Source organism: Phacochoerus africanus, chromosome 15 (genome assembly GCF_016906955.1).
Source record: "Phacochoerus africanus isolate WHEZ1 chromosome 15, ROS_Pafr_v1, whole genome shotgun sequence".
In the NCBI taxonomy this organism is placed as follows: domain Eukaryota; kingdom Metazoa; phylum Chordata; class Mammalia; order Artiodactyla; family Suidae; genus Phacochoerus; species Phacochoerus africanus.
In genome coordinates this window covers 63,459,489-63,473,031 of record NC_062558.1, presented here as the reverse complement: position 1 = coordinate 63,473,031, position 13,543 = coordinate 63,459,489, and the positions used below count along the sequence as shown (strand labels likewise).

The following is a 13,543-nucleotide window of genomic DNA, read 5'->3' as shown; positions in this document are numbered from 1 at the left end:
TGTTGGGTGTTGGAGGCCACAAGGGTGTTGAAGGTTAGACTGAAGGAGTGGCTGGCATGGTAAGGACTGTGAAAAATGCTGGGTTCTGTGGTTAGGACTTCCAAATAGCCATGAAGTAAAAGCTGCTTATCTCTCAAAGCGTGGGCTAAAAAGTAGCACAATATCATTTCTACCATTTTTCAGCAGTTAAAGTGGTTACTGAGCCAGCCAAAATTCAAGAGCATGGATATAGAGCTCACCTCTGCATAAATAGAATTCCAAGAGAAATGTCTAAAATTTGTGGGCATTTTTCATCTGCCAAAAAAGTTAAGTATTATTTCATGAATATGTTGTGTCTGTTGCAAATATATGAGTATATATTTGGTTAAGTTGTATGTTGCTTTTGATGAGTAAAGTTCAAACATTTTTGAAAGCCATTGAAATTTCCATTTTTATACTTCATATTCCTCCTCAATTTTATGTTATTCCAAAAATATGCAACTTAAGGTACTGTATCTAAATTATATTCATTTTCTAAAACAAACCAATAAAAGTATTAAATAAACCTCCCCAAAAAATGCTGGGTGACTAGGCATGTTTAGAAACAATATCCATGGCAAGGATGAAAGAGTTGGGGAGGTCAAGAATATCTGCTGTTTTGTAGAGGCAACTCCATCAGCTGGTGCTTTCATGCCTGAATTTCTCTCCCAGCTTTATCTGTTCCTGAACTATTATTGTGTGCCTCAGCTGTTTAAAGTTTTTGTTCTCCTTTTCTCTCCTTCTTACCTTCCTTCCCTACTTTTCCTTCTTTCCCCCTCCCACCCCCATTTTCCCCTCCCTCACAGCCTTCACATGGTGACAAGACATCTAATCCTGAAGTCCTGAAATGGATGAATGATTTGGCTAAAGGTCGTAAACAGCTCAAAGGTAAATGCCAGCCGGTCTCCTTTCTCAGAAAAGAGGCAGTTAAAATAGTGATAATGTGCTCCAAAGAGTTTTTCATTTCCACCTGTGCCCTCTTTAACCTTGTCTCCTGACTAGATTGGAGGCCTCATCTCGAAAGAAAGGGTCCTGGGTTCCTTTCATTATTTTACCCCATTTAATAAGTCTCCTCATAAAGAGACTGGGGAACTTCAAACTCCCAAGTGGAACTAGTCACTTCAGTGCCGGGAACATTTCGGAGTCTGGAGTATTCATTTCCCTGGGTTATTGGATTCCTGAATAATAGAAACAGAAGAGGCCCAAGCAGTTGTTTATTCCACATACATCACTGCACAGAGGAAGACATTCATGTCAGAGAGAGGAAAAGGTGACATGGCTGGGGGGTGGTAAGCTAGGAGTAAAACTCGGTTCTCTTGCCTCTGAATCCAGTCGTCTTTCTCTGTCTCCCTGAAGATGGTTATGTGAGTATTAACTAACTCTAAAATCCATTCTAAGGGACTGTGGTGATTTACCAATAAAAAAATATTTCCTTCCTCTCTTTACGTGCTTATTTCAATACTTAGAGACACGGGAGTTTTCCCAGATTTCTAGAAGGAAAGTGATACAGAAATGGAAAGAAATATTAATTCATTTGTATTAAACTGTAGCAGATTTGTATTTGTGATGTAGCACATTCACAAAATATGTAGTGTTTAAACACCATGCCAGAGCCTAACTAAAAAATAAAACATCAAGCAAAGAATGAGTTACGTAATTGGGAAATCAATATATATATGGCCTTATTCACAAGACCAGTCTTCTAGCATCATCTGAAATGTAATTCCTTGGTAAGTCCTGGGAGGCCTTTTAATTTTTATTGTGTAAGTTTATAGAAAGCCACATGGCAATAATGGTGATTTCTAGATTTTAAATACTGGCACTGGACAAAATTATGAAATACATCAGGTTGGGTTTGGCACTCCCATCTCCCCTTTTCCATCCCTCCCATATATCCTTAGATGTCTGTGTGTGTAGTCCCTTCAGAAGTGCTCGCATTTCCACAGGGGCTCTTAATGACTGCCCACCTTTCAAAACCCAAGTAAATTAGTCTGTGTGTGTAGAATTTCAAGGGCTGTGGTAGATAACAGGTGAAAACTTTGGGGCCAGGTACCAGTGGTCTTTCTCTTCTGAAATCTTGATCACTGAGTTACCCCCTTATAGGATCTTCCACCTCCATGAGATCCCAGCCTCAAGAGCCCTCTATTTCCACATCTGATCGGGAGTGTATGCCCTTGGCCTTGGTTATTAAGGCTGCTGTTGTTTCCATGAAAAGCCATCATTAGCACTGTTCATTTCTACTCACTTGGCATCAGGGAAGGAATTCCTGAAAGTCTCAGTTCTTATTAGGGCCAATGAGACTTCCTTGCTCATGGTGACTCATGGTATTTCTCATAGAACTAAAACTGAAGTTGTCGGAAGAGCAAAGAAGTGTTCCCAAAGGCCCACCTAGAAACCTGTCCTGTGAGCAACCTGCAGTCCCCAGAGAGAATGGGAAGCTGGAAGCGGTGGGTGCTGAGCCATGCTCCTCTGGAGAGGAGACTCCAGATGCTGTGCTGACATTCCTGAAGGAGAAGAGAGAGCAGCTTCCTTCTCAGGAGGAGTCTAAGGTACCTCACCAACCTTCATAGGGCCCCAGCACTCCACACTGTGCCAGGGAGATCGTGGTTTTGACCAGTTTGTCCAGGCACTTTGGTACCACGTAAATGTCTTTGGGAGACTGGTTCTGCAATTTCAGTCAGATGAGTTCCTAGTGGGTTATTAGCGATGACCTAGGGTGTTGCCACATGATTCTAGGGTGCTGCCATTCTGGAGGTTATAGTGTTGTATGTTGATGAGAAACAAATGGTAAAGACATTAGAGTATATCATATCCCTTTCTCCCCAAGTTCCCCTAATAAGTTAGCAGACAAACCCAAGACTCATTTTACTCTATGCATAGTTAAAATAATAAGTTAGAAATGAGGTATAAACAGTAAGGAATGTGGTTTAGTATTTTATATGATAAGTATAGAGAGGTGGGGTTTCTTGAAGAGTGTTAGATAGGATGTCTTAGGACTTCAGCTTTAGACATCTTAGTTTTGAAATCTTTGTGAGATACCCAGATAGAGTTGTCAATGATGCATTTGGAAATATGAGCCCAGAGTTCAAAGAAAAGATGTATTATATTTTACAAAACAGAGGATGAAAGCCATTAGTGTTTCCCTGGTTAATCCCTCCCCATCCTGCATATCTATGCTTGCATTTTACTTGCGGCATAGAACCTTCCTTGTAGTCCTTCCTTTCTGAACTCTAAGAGTGGTACAGTTGCCTTCCACTTCTTGAATAATCTTTAGCTTCCCTATCATAGCTCTAACTATGCTGTGTGCCATTTTATGTCTTTCATATTATAGGCCCGTAAATTTCTTGAGTAGGGTTTAGACTGTTTATTGCTCGTGATGCTGCAGTGTCTGTACACAGTAGTTATTTAATAAATGTTTCTCGAGTGAGTGATTAGCTGAATGAATAGCATATTTGACTTTGAAATGAAGTCTTCTTGAGAATGCTGGCTGTACCTAATGTTCTATTATATATTCTCTAGTCTTGATCATAGGTTGGAAATATCACAAAAGGCTCGCCATATCTCCCTGGACTAGTCCTTTATGTTGGTGCATGGGATCTGCAAGTGGACATGGGCTCTTGGCAACCTCTGTCTTGACAAAATACCTTTAGACTTAAAAATGACCAATATATACTGTAAGGACTGAATTAAAAGTTTTTATCCACCTACCTAACCTATCCCTTCCTCCTACTCTCAAAGATTCTAGACCTTTGTGATAGTGGATAAGTGGATAAATTGTGTGTTGTGTGTGTGTGTGTGTGTGTGTGTGTGTGTGTACAACTGTGGTTTTCCATCCTTCAGTGCTTCTGATGGTCTTTCCTGGATTTTATACTTTGACCACATCTATCGAAACAGCTTGGTCAACACCCAAGTCCTAATTCTGTGTTTTACTCAGTTGACTAGGGCAGTGAGGGATGAGTTGGAACTTGTAGAATAGAGCAGGACTTAGTCCTTGAACAAGCCACTTTCTCATCATGTACACTTGGCAAGTGAACTAATTCTCTGATATTCAACTTCCTCATCTCTAACATGCAGATAATATGTATTTATCAATGCCTGGTGTCTGGTGGGCAACCATTCATTTGCAAAAAGATTTGAGTGCTTACTTCTCTGTGTTGTGAATATAAAAAACAAAACAAAACAAAAAACAAGATAGAGAAGTGATGTGGGTCACTGCCCTTATAGAGCTCAAATGTTTTTCTGGGAGTTGGGAGATGACAAGCAATAACTCAATAAAAAAAAGTCCTTAAAGATTTTGATAAGTACTGTGCAAAGAAGTAAACAGATGATATAGTAGAAAATAATGAGTATGGTTTCTATTTTATATAGGGTGATTAGGAAGACCAATAGGGTGACATTTAATGCAGAAGAATCAGCAGATCAAGAGAGTAGCAAAGAGCACACTAGACAGATGGTACTGCAAATATGAAGGCCTTGACAAAAGAGTTTATCTATAGTTGGGATTCTCAGTCCTGGGCTAGAACACAGGGTGGCGTGAGATGAAGTCAGAAAAGACAGATTAGGCTGCATAACACAGGACCTTTTAGGCTACTGAGTTTTGAGAAGCTGTTAAAAGGTTGTTTGTGTGAAAGAGACATGGTGTGATTTACACTCAAAAGATCTTTCTCATTACTATATGGAGAATAAATCATAGGGGAAAAGAGTGGGAAAGGGAAGATGAAGTGGGTGGCTTGGACCAGTGTGGTAGCCTTGGAGATGGAAAGTAAATATATTCAAAGTATATTTTAGACATGTTGAAAAGTTCCCACTGTGGCAAAGTAGGTTAAGAATTTGGCTGCAGCAGCTTGGGTGCTGTGGAGGTACAAGTTTGACCCCTTGTGCAGCGTGGTAGGTTAAAAGATCTGATGTTGCCACAGCTGTGGTGTAGGTCATAGCTGCAGCTCAGATTCAATTCAATCCCCGGCTTGGGAACTCCCATATGGCACCAGTGGGGCCATTTAAAAAAAAAAAAAAAAGGACATATTGAATCATTGGTTGGTAGGGAGTGAAGGAACGGAAGATGGGTCCATTTACAGAGATGGAGAAAACTAGAGGAGGAGCAGAGGGGGGGTGGGAGTGAAAACTCAGGAGATCTGTTATGGACATGTTCCGTTTAAGATCTTTCAGGAAGAGGGTGGGCAACCATCCTAGGTTTTCCTAGACTTTCCTAACTTTAGCACTGAAAATTCCATGGCTCACCAAAAGCCTTAGTCCTGGGAAAACTGAGATGGTCAGTCACCCTACTGAGGCATCTAAGTCAAATAAAAACATGTAAAGGAAATTTGGAAGATGGGAGAAAAATCTCTGAGTTCTTGAGAAGAAGTCTACCTTTGTTCAAGTGGCAATTTATTTCTTTTGAAGTATCTGTTAAACTGTTTGGTAAGTGTCGGAAGCCCCTTCAAACAAATATGGTATCTCAAGTTAGGTACTTTAAATAGAGACCATATGCAGCAGAACATGTCTGTCTTAATACATAAAGCTGCAGTATTGATCCTGGGAGAGCTTAACCCAGCAGACCATGGAGTGGCTAGGTGGCTATTAGGTGGTTCCTAAGGGGAGTTGAGCAGCCATAGCTGGAGGAAAGGGAGGATTGTAAATTTCCAAAATAGTATTATTCCTGGCTCCTTGGTGAGCTCAATAGCATTTTAGATTATCTCATTAGGTCCGATTTCTTTAAACTCAAGTTGACAGATGATTTTCACCTGGAGTCTCAACTGCTGAAAATGCATAAAATATTAAAGCTTCCAGGATGAGGAGTTACTTCTTTTCTAGAGAGACCTTTGTTATGACTTCCTGAAATTTTCACATTTTGTGTTTCATCAGAGTCCATACTAAAGCTGATAAACCCTACAGTGTTGCCTCATCAGTTCAGATACTGCTGCTGAGTAAATCTCCTTCCTCTGTCATCTGTGGGTGATTTTGGGGGTAATCACTTCTGGGTCACAGAGTATCTGTTAAGCACTGGAAATGAATGAATCATCTTCTGGGTCTGATTGTGGTGTCTATTTATGTCCTTTTCTTTTGAAAATCCTGAATTGATACTGTGCATATATACCCCTTTTTATTGCCCTTTCCAAGAACTGTAGGTGGGGTCAGGTATGGCACAAATTTACCAAGTGGATGAGTAATGGCAGTTACTTCTTCTGGCCCTTCATTACCTGCAACTTCTTTGAGGAGAGAAACATAATAATTCATTTTACTTTTTAAATAAAATTAATAACTGATTATTGAGTGCACAGGAGAGAGGGAAGACTTATAGGTAAAAGGCACCAAAAGGAAGATCCCATAAAGTCCTTCTGCCTACTTATCTTTTAAACCAAAATTTAATTTACTGAATGAATAGGTAATACTTTCTCACATAGTTCAAAAAATTATAAAAGGCTACACAGTAAAGACTCCTTCCCACCCCATCTGCCAGTTCTAGTTCTGAGGTATCTGACCCCCAAGAAGGTAATTATTGTTATTAATGTTTTATGTGCCCTTTTAGTTTGTATTAAAAGTATGTATATGAAAGTATCAATATACAGGCTTAAGCCCCTTTTAAACAAAAGGTAGCAGCCTACATATAATTATGTATTCCTTTTTACTTTGCATATTCGAGATAGATTTTTACATCAAAACTTAGAGAACTTAACTATTTTTTTATTCTTAAAATTTATTCTTTAGTAGCACCATGATATTCCTTTATGAGTTATATATACATTGATAGTAACATCAAATAAGCTAGTTGATAGCTTAAATAACATTTACTATGTCTGACTTTGTGCCAGGGACACTTATATAAGATAATTAGAAATGATCCATATTTTATGTTAAAAATCTGCTTATTAAGAATCTAAGGTTCAGAGATTCCATAATTTTCCAAATTAAAAATGGTGTGTAATTTTTGAAGCTAGTTATCTTAACTCATGGTCTCTGTTTCCAAGACCCAATATCAATCTTCAGTCTACTTAGAAATCTGAATTGACAAAGCCATTCTCTTCAGCAGTTGCTTTCCATGTCCTTTGAAGGACTGGTTTGGTTCAAAAGGTCATGGGAGGGAGTGGGATGGACAGGGAGTTTTGGGTTAATGGATGCAAATATATTTAGAATGAACAGACAGTGAAGTCCTACTGTGTAGCAGAGGGAACTACATCCAATCTCCTGGGATAGACCTTGATGGAAAATAATATTAAAAAAGAGAATATATATACTATGTGTATATATATATATATATAACTGAGTCACTTTGCTCTACAGCAGAAACCCTAACCTTAACCCTAACCCTGTAAATCAACTATACTTTAATTTTTAAAAAAAGGTCAGACTTGTTCCACATATACTGTCTCCCTCAGTGAGGAGCTGGAGAGACTTAGACATATGGAAAGTCTGGCAGACTTGAATCCCTAAAGCCAAAGACTAATAGATTCTTATCACTCACTGTTCAGAGAGGAAAATGCCAGTTTTACTTCCCTTTTTAGGAGACAGCTTGTTTATGTGGACAGTTAGAATGATTATTGTAAGTTTCTGTGGTTTAGTGTGAAAGAATACATGGGACCATTGCCATGGGGAGAAAGGAAAACAACTTTCCAACCTGGGCCCAGAAAGAAATAACACTTGGGCTGGCCACTCAGCAGCAATTCTGCCTGAAAAGCCTGCTTGTTTGGAAGCTGCTATTCCAGACCTTGATGATTCAAATAACCTACTGGATAGGAGGCCGGGAGTTTTTTTTTTTTTTTTTTTAAATGACAGAGTTGTTTGGCTATCAACAAAGTATATCAAATTTTGTTCTATGTACTGTCGCCTCTTACTCAACCTCCTTTAAATTTCATTTCTCTTGATGCCATAAAAAAATGGAGGAGCAGGAAATAAGGATAATTAGCTTTGGGGTTTATCTCCTTACATTTATCTTTAAAATATGACAACCCATTCATGCTCTGGATATGTCTCTCTGGCTCTTTCAGGTTATTCAAAAGGGTCCTTGTTTCCTCCATTTAAATAAAAATCAAAAGTTAGATATTATTAGCATATCACTGTTACATATCATAGCCAGTTACCAATATGCAAAATTAGGGAGGGAGGATGCATTTCATAAAGAGAGCCATTGAATTCAGAGGAGAAAATGGTTTGATTCTTAGTAGAGAGTGGCTGAAGTTAAGGTCTAATATAGACCCTTGGATTTGGAGTACCTATTCAGCAGAGCCTACATCTTCACTCACTTCCACCATAGAGATTGGCTTTGCAGGCCTCCTGATAGCTTGTCTCTGCAGGAACCCAAGTAGAAGGCAGCTCCTGGCACATAGTCTCACCCTTAACCCTGCTTCTTCAGGCAGGCTACCTCCTTGTCCAAGTATATTTGAGGATAAGCACTTAGGGCATTAGAATTTTGACGGTGTCCTATACTTATGACCATTGAACCCTCACATCTTCCTTTGGGGATTGCTTTGGTAATGATCCTAAGAGTAAAACCATGGAATCAGTAGAATGAAAGACAAGTGCATGCATTATCTATGTAATCCTTTACTTTGAGGTTTCAAAAAAAATTTTTTTTTTGGCCTGCTAAATATATTGACATGTTTTCGTTTAAGTTTGAGAAAGGAGCAATAATGAACTTCATGTTTTCCAGGTAACTAAGCAAGACAAGAACCTCATAAAGCCTCTGTATGACCGATACAGAATTATCAAGCAAATCTTGTCCACACCTTCCCTTATTCCAACAATTGTAAGTCAGGATGCTTGCATTAACTAGAAACCTGTCCTTGTGCTTTGTCATGCTTATTAGGGAGGCAGCACTATGAGTTATAAAGGAGCCTTCTTGCTGCTAACAAGGCCAGTTACTTCACAAGGTAGAAAGTGGTCTCTCTCAACTTTAATACTGTACTTAACAGTGGCTAATAATAAAAATGACGTGAAACAGGAATATATAGCAATTCTATTTTTGAAGCCAGTTTTATCATTTGCTTTCATTTCTTGGGTAAGGAGAATAAATGATGGATTTTAGTTTGGCATTCTCTACAACTACACAGCTAGACAAGACAAAACCTTTCTGGTCTGTGTATTGTTAATTTTTCTTCTTAAAAAGAAAATTGATAGTATGCTCCTTGATATGATGCAGCATTTGTTTTTGGTACCATTTGACCACTACTGTACAAGATATAAGTAGACTTATTTCAATAGAAAATATGAATACTGAAATTGAGTTATACTACTTTTAATAAAGATTGATTTATGGGCATACAGAGCTAGAAAAGTACCACAAATCCTACTCCATCAATACCACAACAGTCACATGCTCAGGATATCAGTATTAAAAAGATATTAACAAATATAAATTTAAGTATACTTCAGTACATTTATACTTCCACAGTTCCAAAGACAAAGACAACAGTGATTCATATTCTTTGAAATTTTCCCATTAAGGAAGCATAATTTAAAATGGGGTATGATTTTTCAGATTACCTTGCAAGAAAATCTTTGGGATGTGATAGGCATTACCAAAACAGGTTAAGGAGTAACTGCATTTTGTTTTGGCCTTCATAAAGGTCTTCCCTGAATTTGTAAATTTTTTGAGCATCCGCTGTGTCTGAAAGTGGCCCACATCAGGACTTAATTTGGGGTATTTTCGGATGACTAAAGGAGTCTGTGGTCCATCTCATCCTAACCCTTATAACTGTTAATGAAGCTGGGGCCCAGAGGGTCTGGGTAAAGGGAAGAACTACTGGGTAATGCAGCCCACATTGGCCATATCCTAGATATCTATGCCTTCTTTGGCCCACAGAGAGTGCTGAGCTTGATGAGCATTTGAGCCAGGAATGGTGCTTCTTTGCTTATTAACTTCTGCAAGTTTTTGGATGCAACTGAGCAATGGTTCTTCTTTGTTGCTTCCTTATTAGTTCTCAGTAGGCACAGAGGTCACCTACTGTTTTTGTGGCATCTATTTATGGTTCCTCTTCCTGTTTTTGCTTCCTCAAGAGGCAGCTAGCATTCTGTGATTTTATTTAACTCTTCCTATGATTAGCAGGAGGAAGAAGACTCTGATGAAGACTGTCCACAGGGAAGCCAACAACTTTCTTTGCCAAATCCAGCATCCCGTGTTCCTACTGACGACCACCTCACCTACTCTAATGAGACTGAGCCTGTTAGGGTCCTGCTGCCAGATGAAAAGAAGGAGATCAAACAACCAGCCCTTTCCATGTCCAATTTACATGAGGCCACGATGTGAGTGTAAATCCTAAGTGTGGAGTCTCCTTTTAACTCCTTCTGGTCTGGGGAACCTTATAGGTACACACAGAATTCTGCAGAGCAAATTTCTCTAAAATTTGCTACAGTCACACATCTTTTCAGCAGGGTCTGACACCAATCTAATACTTGACAGTGTGTTAAGCAGAGTTGACCTTTGAAAATGCTGTACCAAAAGGAACTGGGATCCTGGGTTGGGTCAAGAGGTGTCAGGGTCTTTATCCTAGTCTATTCTATTTTATTAGGATAAAATAGTTTCTCCAGACTGGGCCTTTAAATGAGCTGAACTTTTTTCATCTAATGGTCCCTCAATCAAGAGCTATTTGGCTTATCGTCATCATCATCACTGTCATCATCATCATTATTATTCAGTAGCAGGCGTGCCTCTTGATCATTTGACCTTCTTTGGTTTATGTATTATAGGCCAGATTATGAGATTTTCTTTAACAGGTATTATAGTGTGGTAATTGTATGTCCCAAGAAAAGGATAGAATCCTCACAAATATACGGCTAGACCAAGGTCTAAATTGTAAGCTGAGATTTTAGTGTGCTTATATCAGTTGGTACCCCAATTTCAGCTCAGAGAAGAGTGACCTGTTTGGAAGCAGAATGTTAATCTTTCCTCTTCCTTCCCTTTCTTTTTGTTCCTTCTCTTTTCTTCCCTCCCTCCCTTTCTCCCTTCCTTCCTCTCTCCCTCCCTTCTTCCTTCCTTACATTCCTTGTTCCTTGTCTAGCAGTTCTAAAGCAGCTGTTCTTAATTTTTTGGGGGGGTGTTAGAATTTTTTGAAAGTAATGGAACTTTTTTTTAGAAGATGCCATATATAATCTTAGGGAGTTCACAAAGTTTCTGAAACCAGACACAAGTTCCTCAGCTGCTCTGAAGTTTTTGACTTTTCTCTCTAGTCTTAGCAGAATTCAGTGAGTAGAATCAGCACCATAACTATAGCTTTCTCTGTTTTTTTTTTTTTTTATTCCCTAGGGTTTTGCCATTTTCCTTATCCTCTAGATTGAGTGACAGAATTTTCTTTAAAATATCTCCCTCTTGTGACTTTATGTTTGGTCTATCACCAAATACTGATGAATATTCCTCCAAAATGTCTGTCTCCTTCATGCATTCACATAGCCTTTATCCTTACCACTTTGTATAACGGACTCAGTCCATGTGCCTCTTGTTTATCCTTTCCCTTTCCCTATGACGTTTTCAATCAAGTAATTTCCTTTGTGATGTGCTTCCCTATGATCAGGCTCTACAAGTGTCATATTTATTCCAAAGACATCTTTTAGGCGGAACACTTCTGTATCATAAGCTTATGCTAAATAGGTAACTCTACTTACAATGATCTCTCAAGTATGCCAGAACTCAGTAATGGCAAATATACATGGTATCTGATACAGGCCTGTACTTCTTGACCATCTCCGAGAAACAAGAGCTGACAAGAAGAGACTTCGGAAAGCCTTAAGAGAATTTGAGGAACAGTTTTTTAAACAAACAGGAAGGTAAGTGTGGGTGGAGATATTTCTTGAGCTAATACTTCCTAGAGAACTACTGTTAAGAGTGAATTACAATTTTTTTGCAGGCACGGTGACTTTATACAAGACATAAATAATTTCCACAGTGACTTAGACCCAGAGTTTGTCTAATGCAACATTCTGATAGTGCCATTGTTGGGTATGTTTTATGGGAGGCTGTAGCTATCAAGTATGAGACATCAAGTTTTTATTTATTTTTTTAAACATCTTTTTTTTTTTTTTTTTTTTTTGGCCAAGCCTGTGGCATGTGGAAGTTCCTGGGCCAGGGATCCAACCTGCGCTATAGCATTGACCCATGCTACTGCAGCAACGACATTGTCCTTAACCAGCTGGACCATTAGAGAACTCCATGATATCAAGTTTTTAAAATAAAAGATTAACTCTCCAAATCCTTAACTTTACATAATAAATCTCATTATAACTATTGAATTTACCTAAGCCTTAAAAAAATCTGATTTTTCAGTTTATATAATTTCTTTGTTCTTGTTCACTTAGTTTCACAAGTTATTTCCTACTCTATTAAATGATTATTCATTTGCTTTAAATACATTCTTTAAGCTTCAGGATATGGCCTTATTTTATTTTAGGATTCAGTCAAAATTTCATAGCTATTCTGTCCTTAAAGAAATGTTTAGCTATATCCTCTATTTGTCCTCTATTTTTCTATGTCAACACAAATCTCTCTATGCACTGCATCAGTTTCTTCTAAATTGTGGTGTATCATCAACAAAATTTATGTGAATATGTGTGTGTGTATGTATATACATATGTGAGTGTGTATAAAATGAAATAAGGGTTATTTATCTACTTCTGGAAGAGACAGAGATAAGCCACTTAGCTGTCTTGAGGCTGTTTCCATAGTTGTAGGATGAAATGATTGGAATTCCTGGGATATTTTAGGAAGCAGTAGCTGTCAGGTGGGACATCAGCCTCTAAAAAAATGTTAAAGGGTGTAAGTTTCCCAAAGTCACAAAGTTATTAAGGTGGCAGAAGAGGAAGTCAGTGACACACTGGCTTCTCAGTATTCTTCTCCATCTAGGTGTCTTCCTTTCCTGAACTGCTTTGATTTCAGCAGCCTGAGGGTTTCCCTGATGGAGAAGAGATTATTTTCTACAAGCTTGGTCCCAAAAGCTTGGTCTACTCACCTCTTAGTAACTCTCCATTTCAGTCCTCCAGGGCTGTTCATTAGAACTGGACCTATCAAACTTTTTGTTTTCGGCAAGTCTAGATATAATCTCCTAGTTTTCTACCTGGAATCTTCACATTGATTGCTTTAAGTCTAAGTTACTTACCTTTCTGCTGATGTTAACTATCTAGTGAGAAATTGCTGTTAAATTTAGAATATAATATATAATGTTTTCTTTTTCTCTTTCTAGTGAGAAATTGCTGTTAAATTTAGAATATAATATATAATGTTTTCTTTTTCTCTTTCATTTTTTTCCTTTACAAAATTTGCCACAACTTTTATATTTTTTAACCTATTCAAATTTAATGAGTTTGAGAATTTCCCAGTATATGAGTAGTCCTGCCTAATGGGTCTGTAGCGGTGCTTAGCATGCCATTTGACATACAGGAACATTAGTTATGTTCTGCATATAGTATTCTAGTGCACCTGTGAGTCCCAAACCCATGTCAGATATACTTCATATTTGACTATAGTTATATGCCCTCTTGTGGTAATACATTTAAACTAAATGCAGAAGTGAGTGGTGCTGTATTACAAGTAAAATCAAGTAGT

General features: G+C 38.2%; 1 protein-coding gene across 7 annotated transcripts in view; it reads left to right on the top strand.

Moving 5' to 3' along the window:
• The window catches only part of FAM13C (family with sequence similarity 13 member C), a 130,745-nt gene that overhangs the window by 113,972 nt on the left and 3,230 nt on the right, over positions 1-13,543 (top strand). For 4 of the 7 annotated variants that reach the window (XM_047760435.1, XM_047760433.1, XM_047760429.1 and 1 more), the window contains 5 exons: positions 825-906; positions 2,356-2,567; positions 8,663-8,758; positions 10,055-10,254; positions 11,671-11,772. In XM_047760435.1, the coding sequence (XP_047616391.1) occupies positions 825-906; positions 2,356-2,567; positions 8,663-8,758; positions 10,055-10,254; positions 11,671-11,772 (692 nt within the window). The remainder of the gene's footprint in view (positions 1-824; positions 907-2,355; positions 2,568-8,662; positions 8,759-10,054; positions 10,255-11,670; positions 11,773-13,543) is intronic. The other 3 variants (XM_047760430.1, XM_047760432.1, XM_047760431.1) reach the window with 3 other exon arrangements.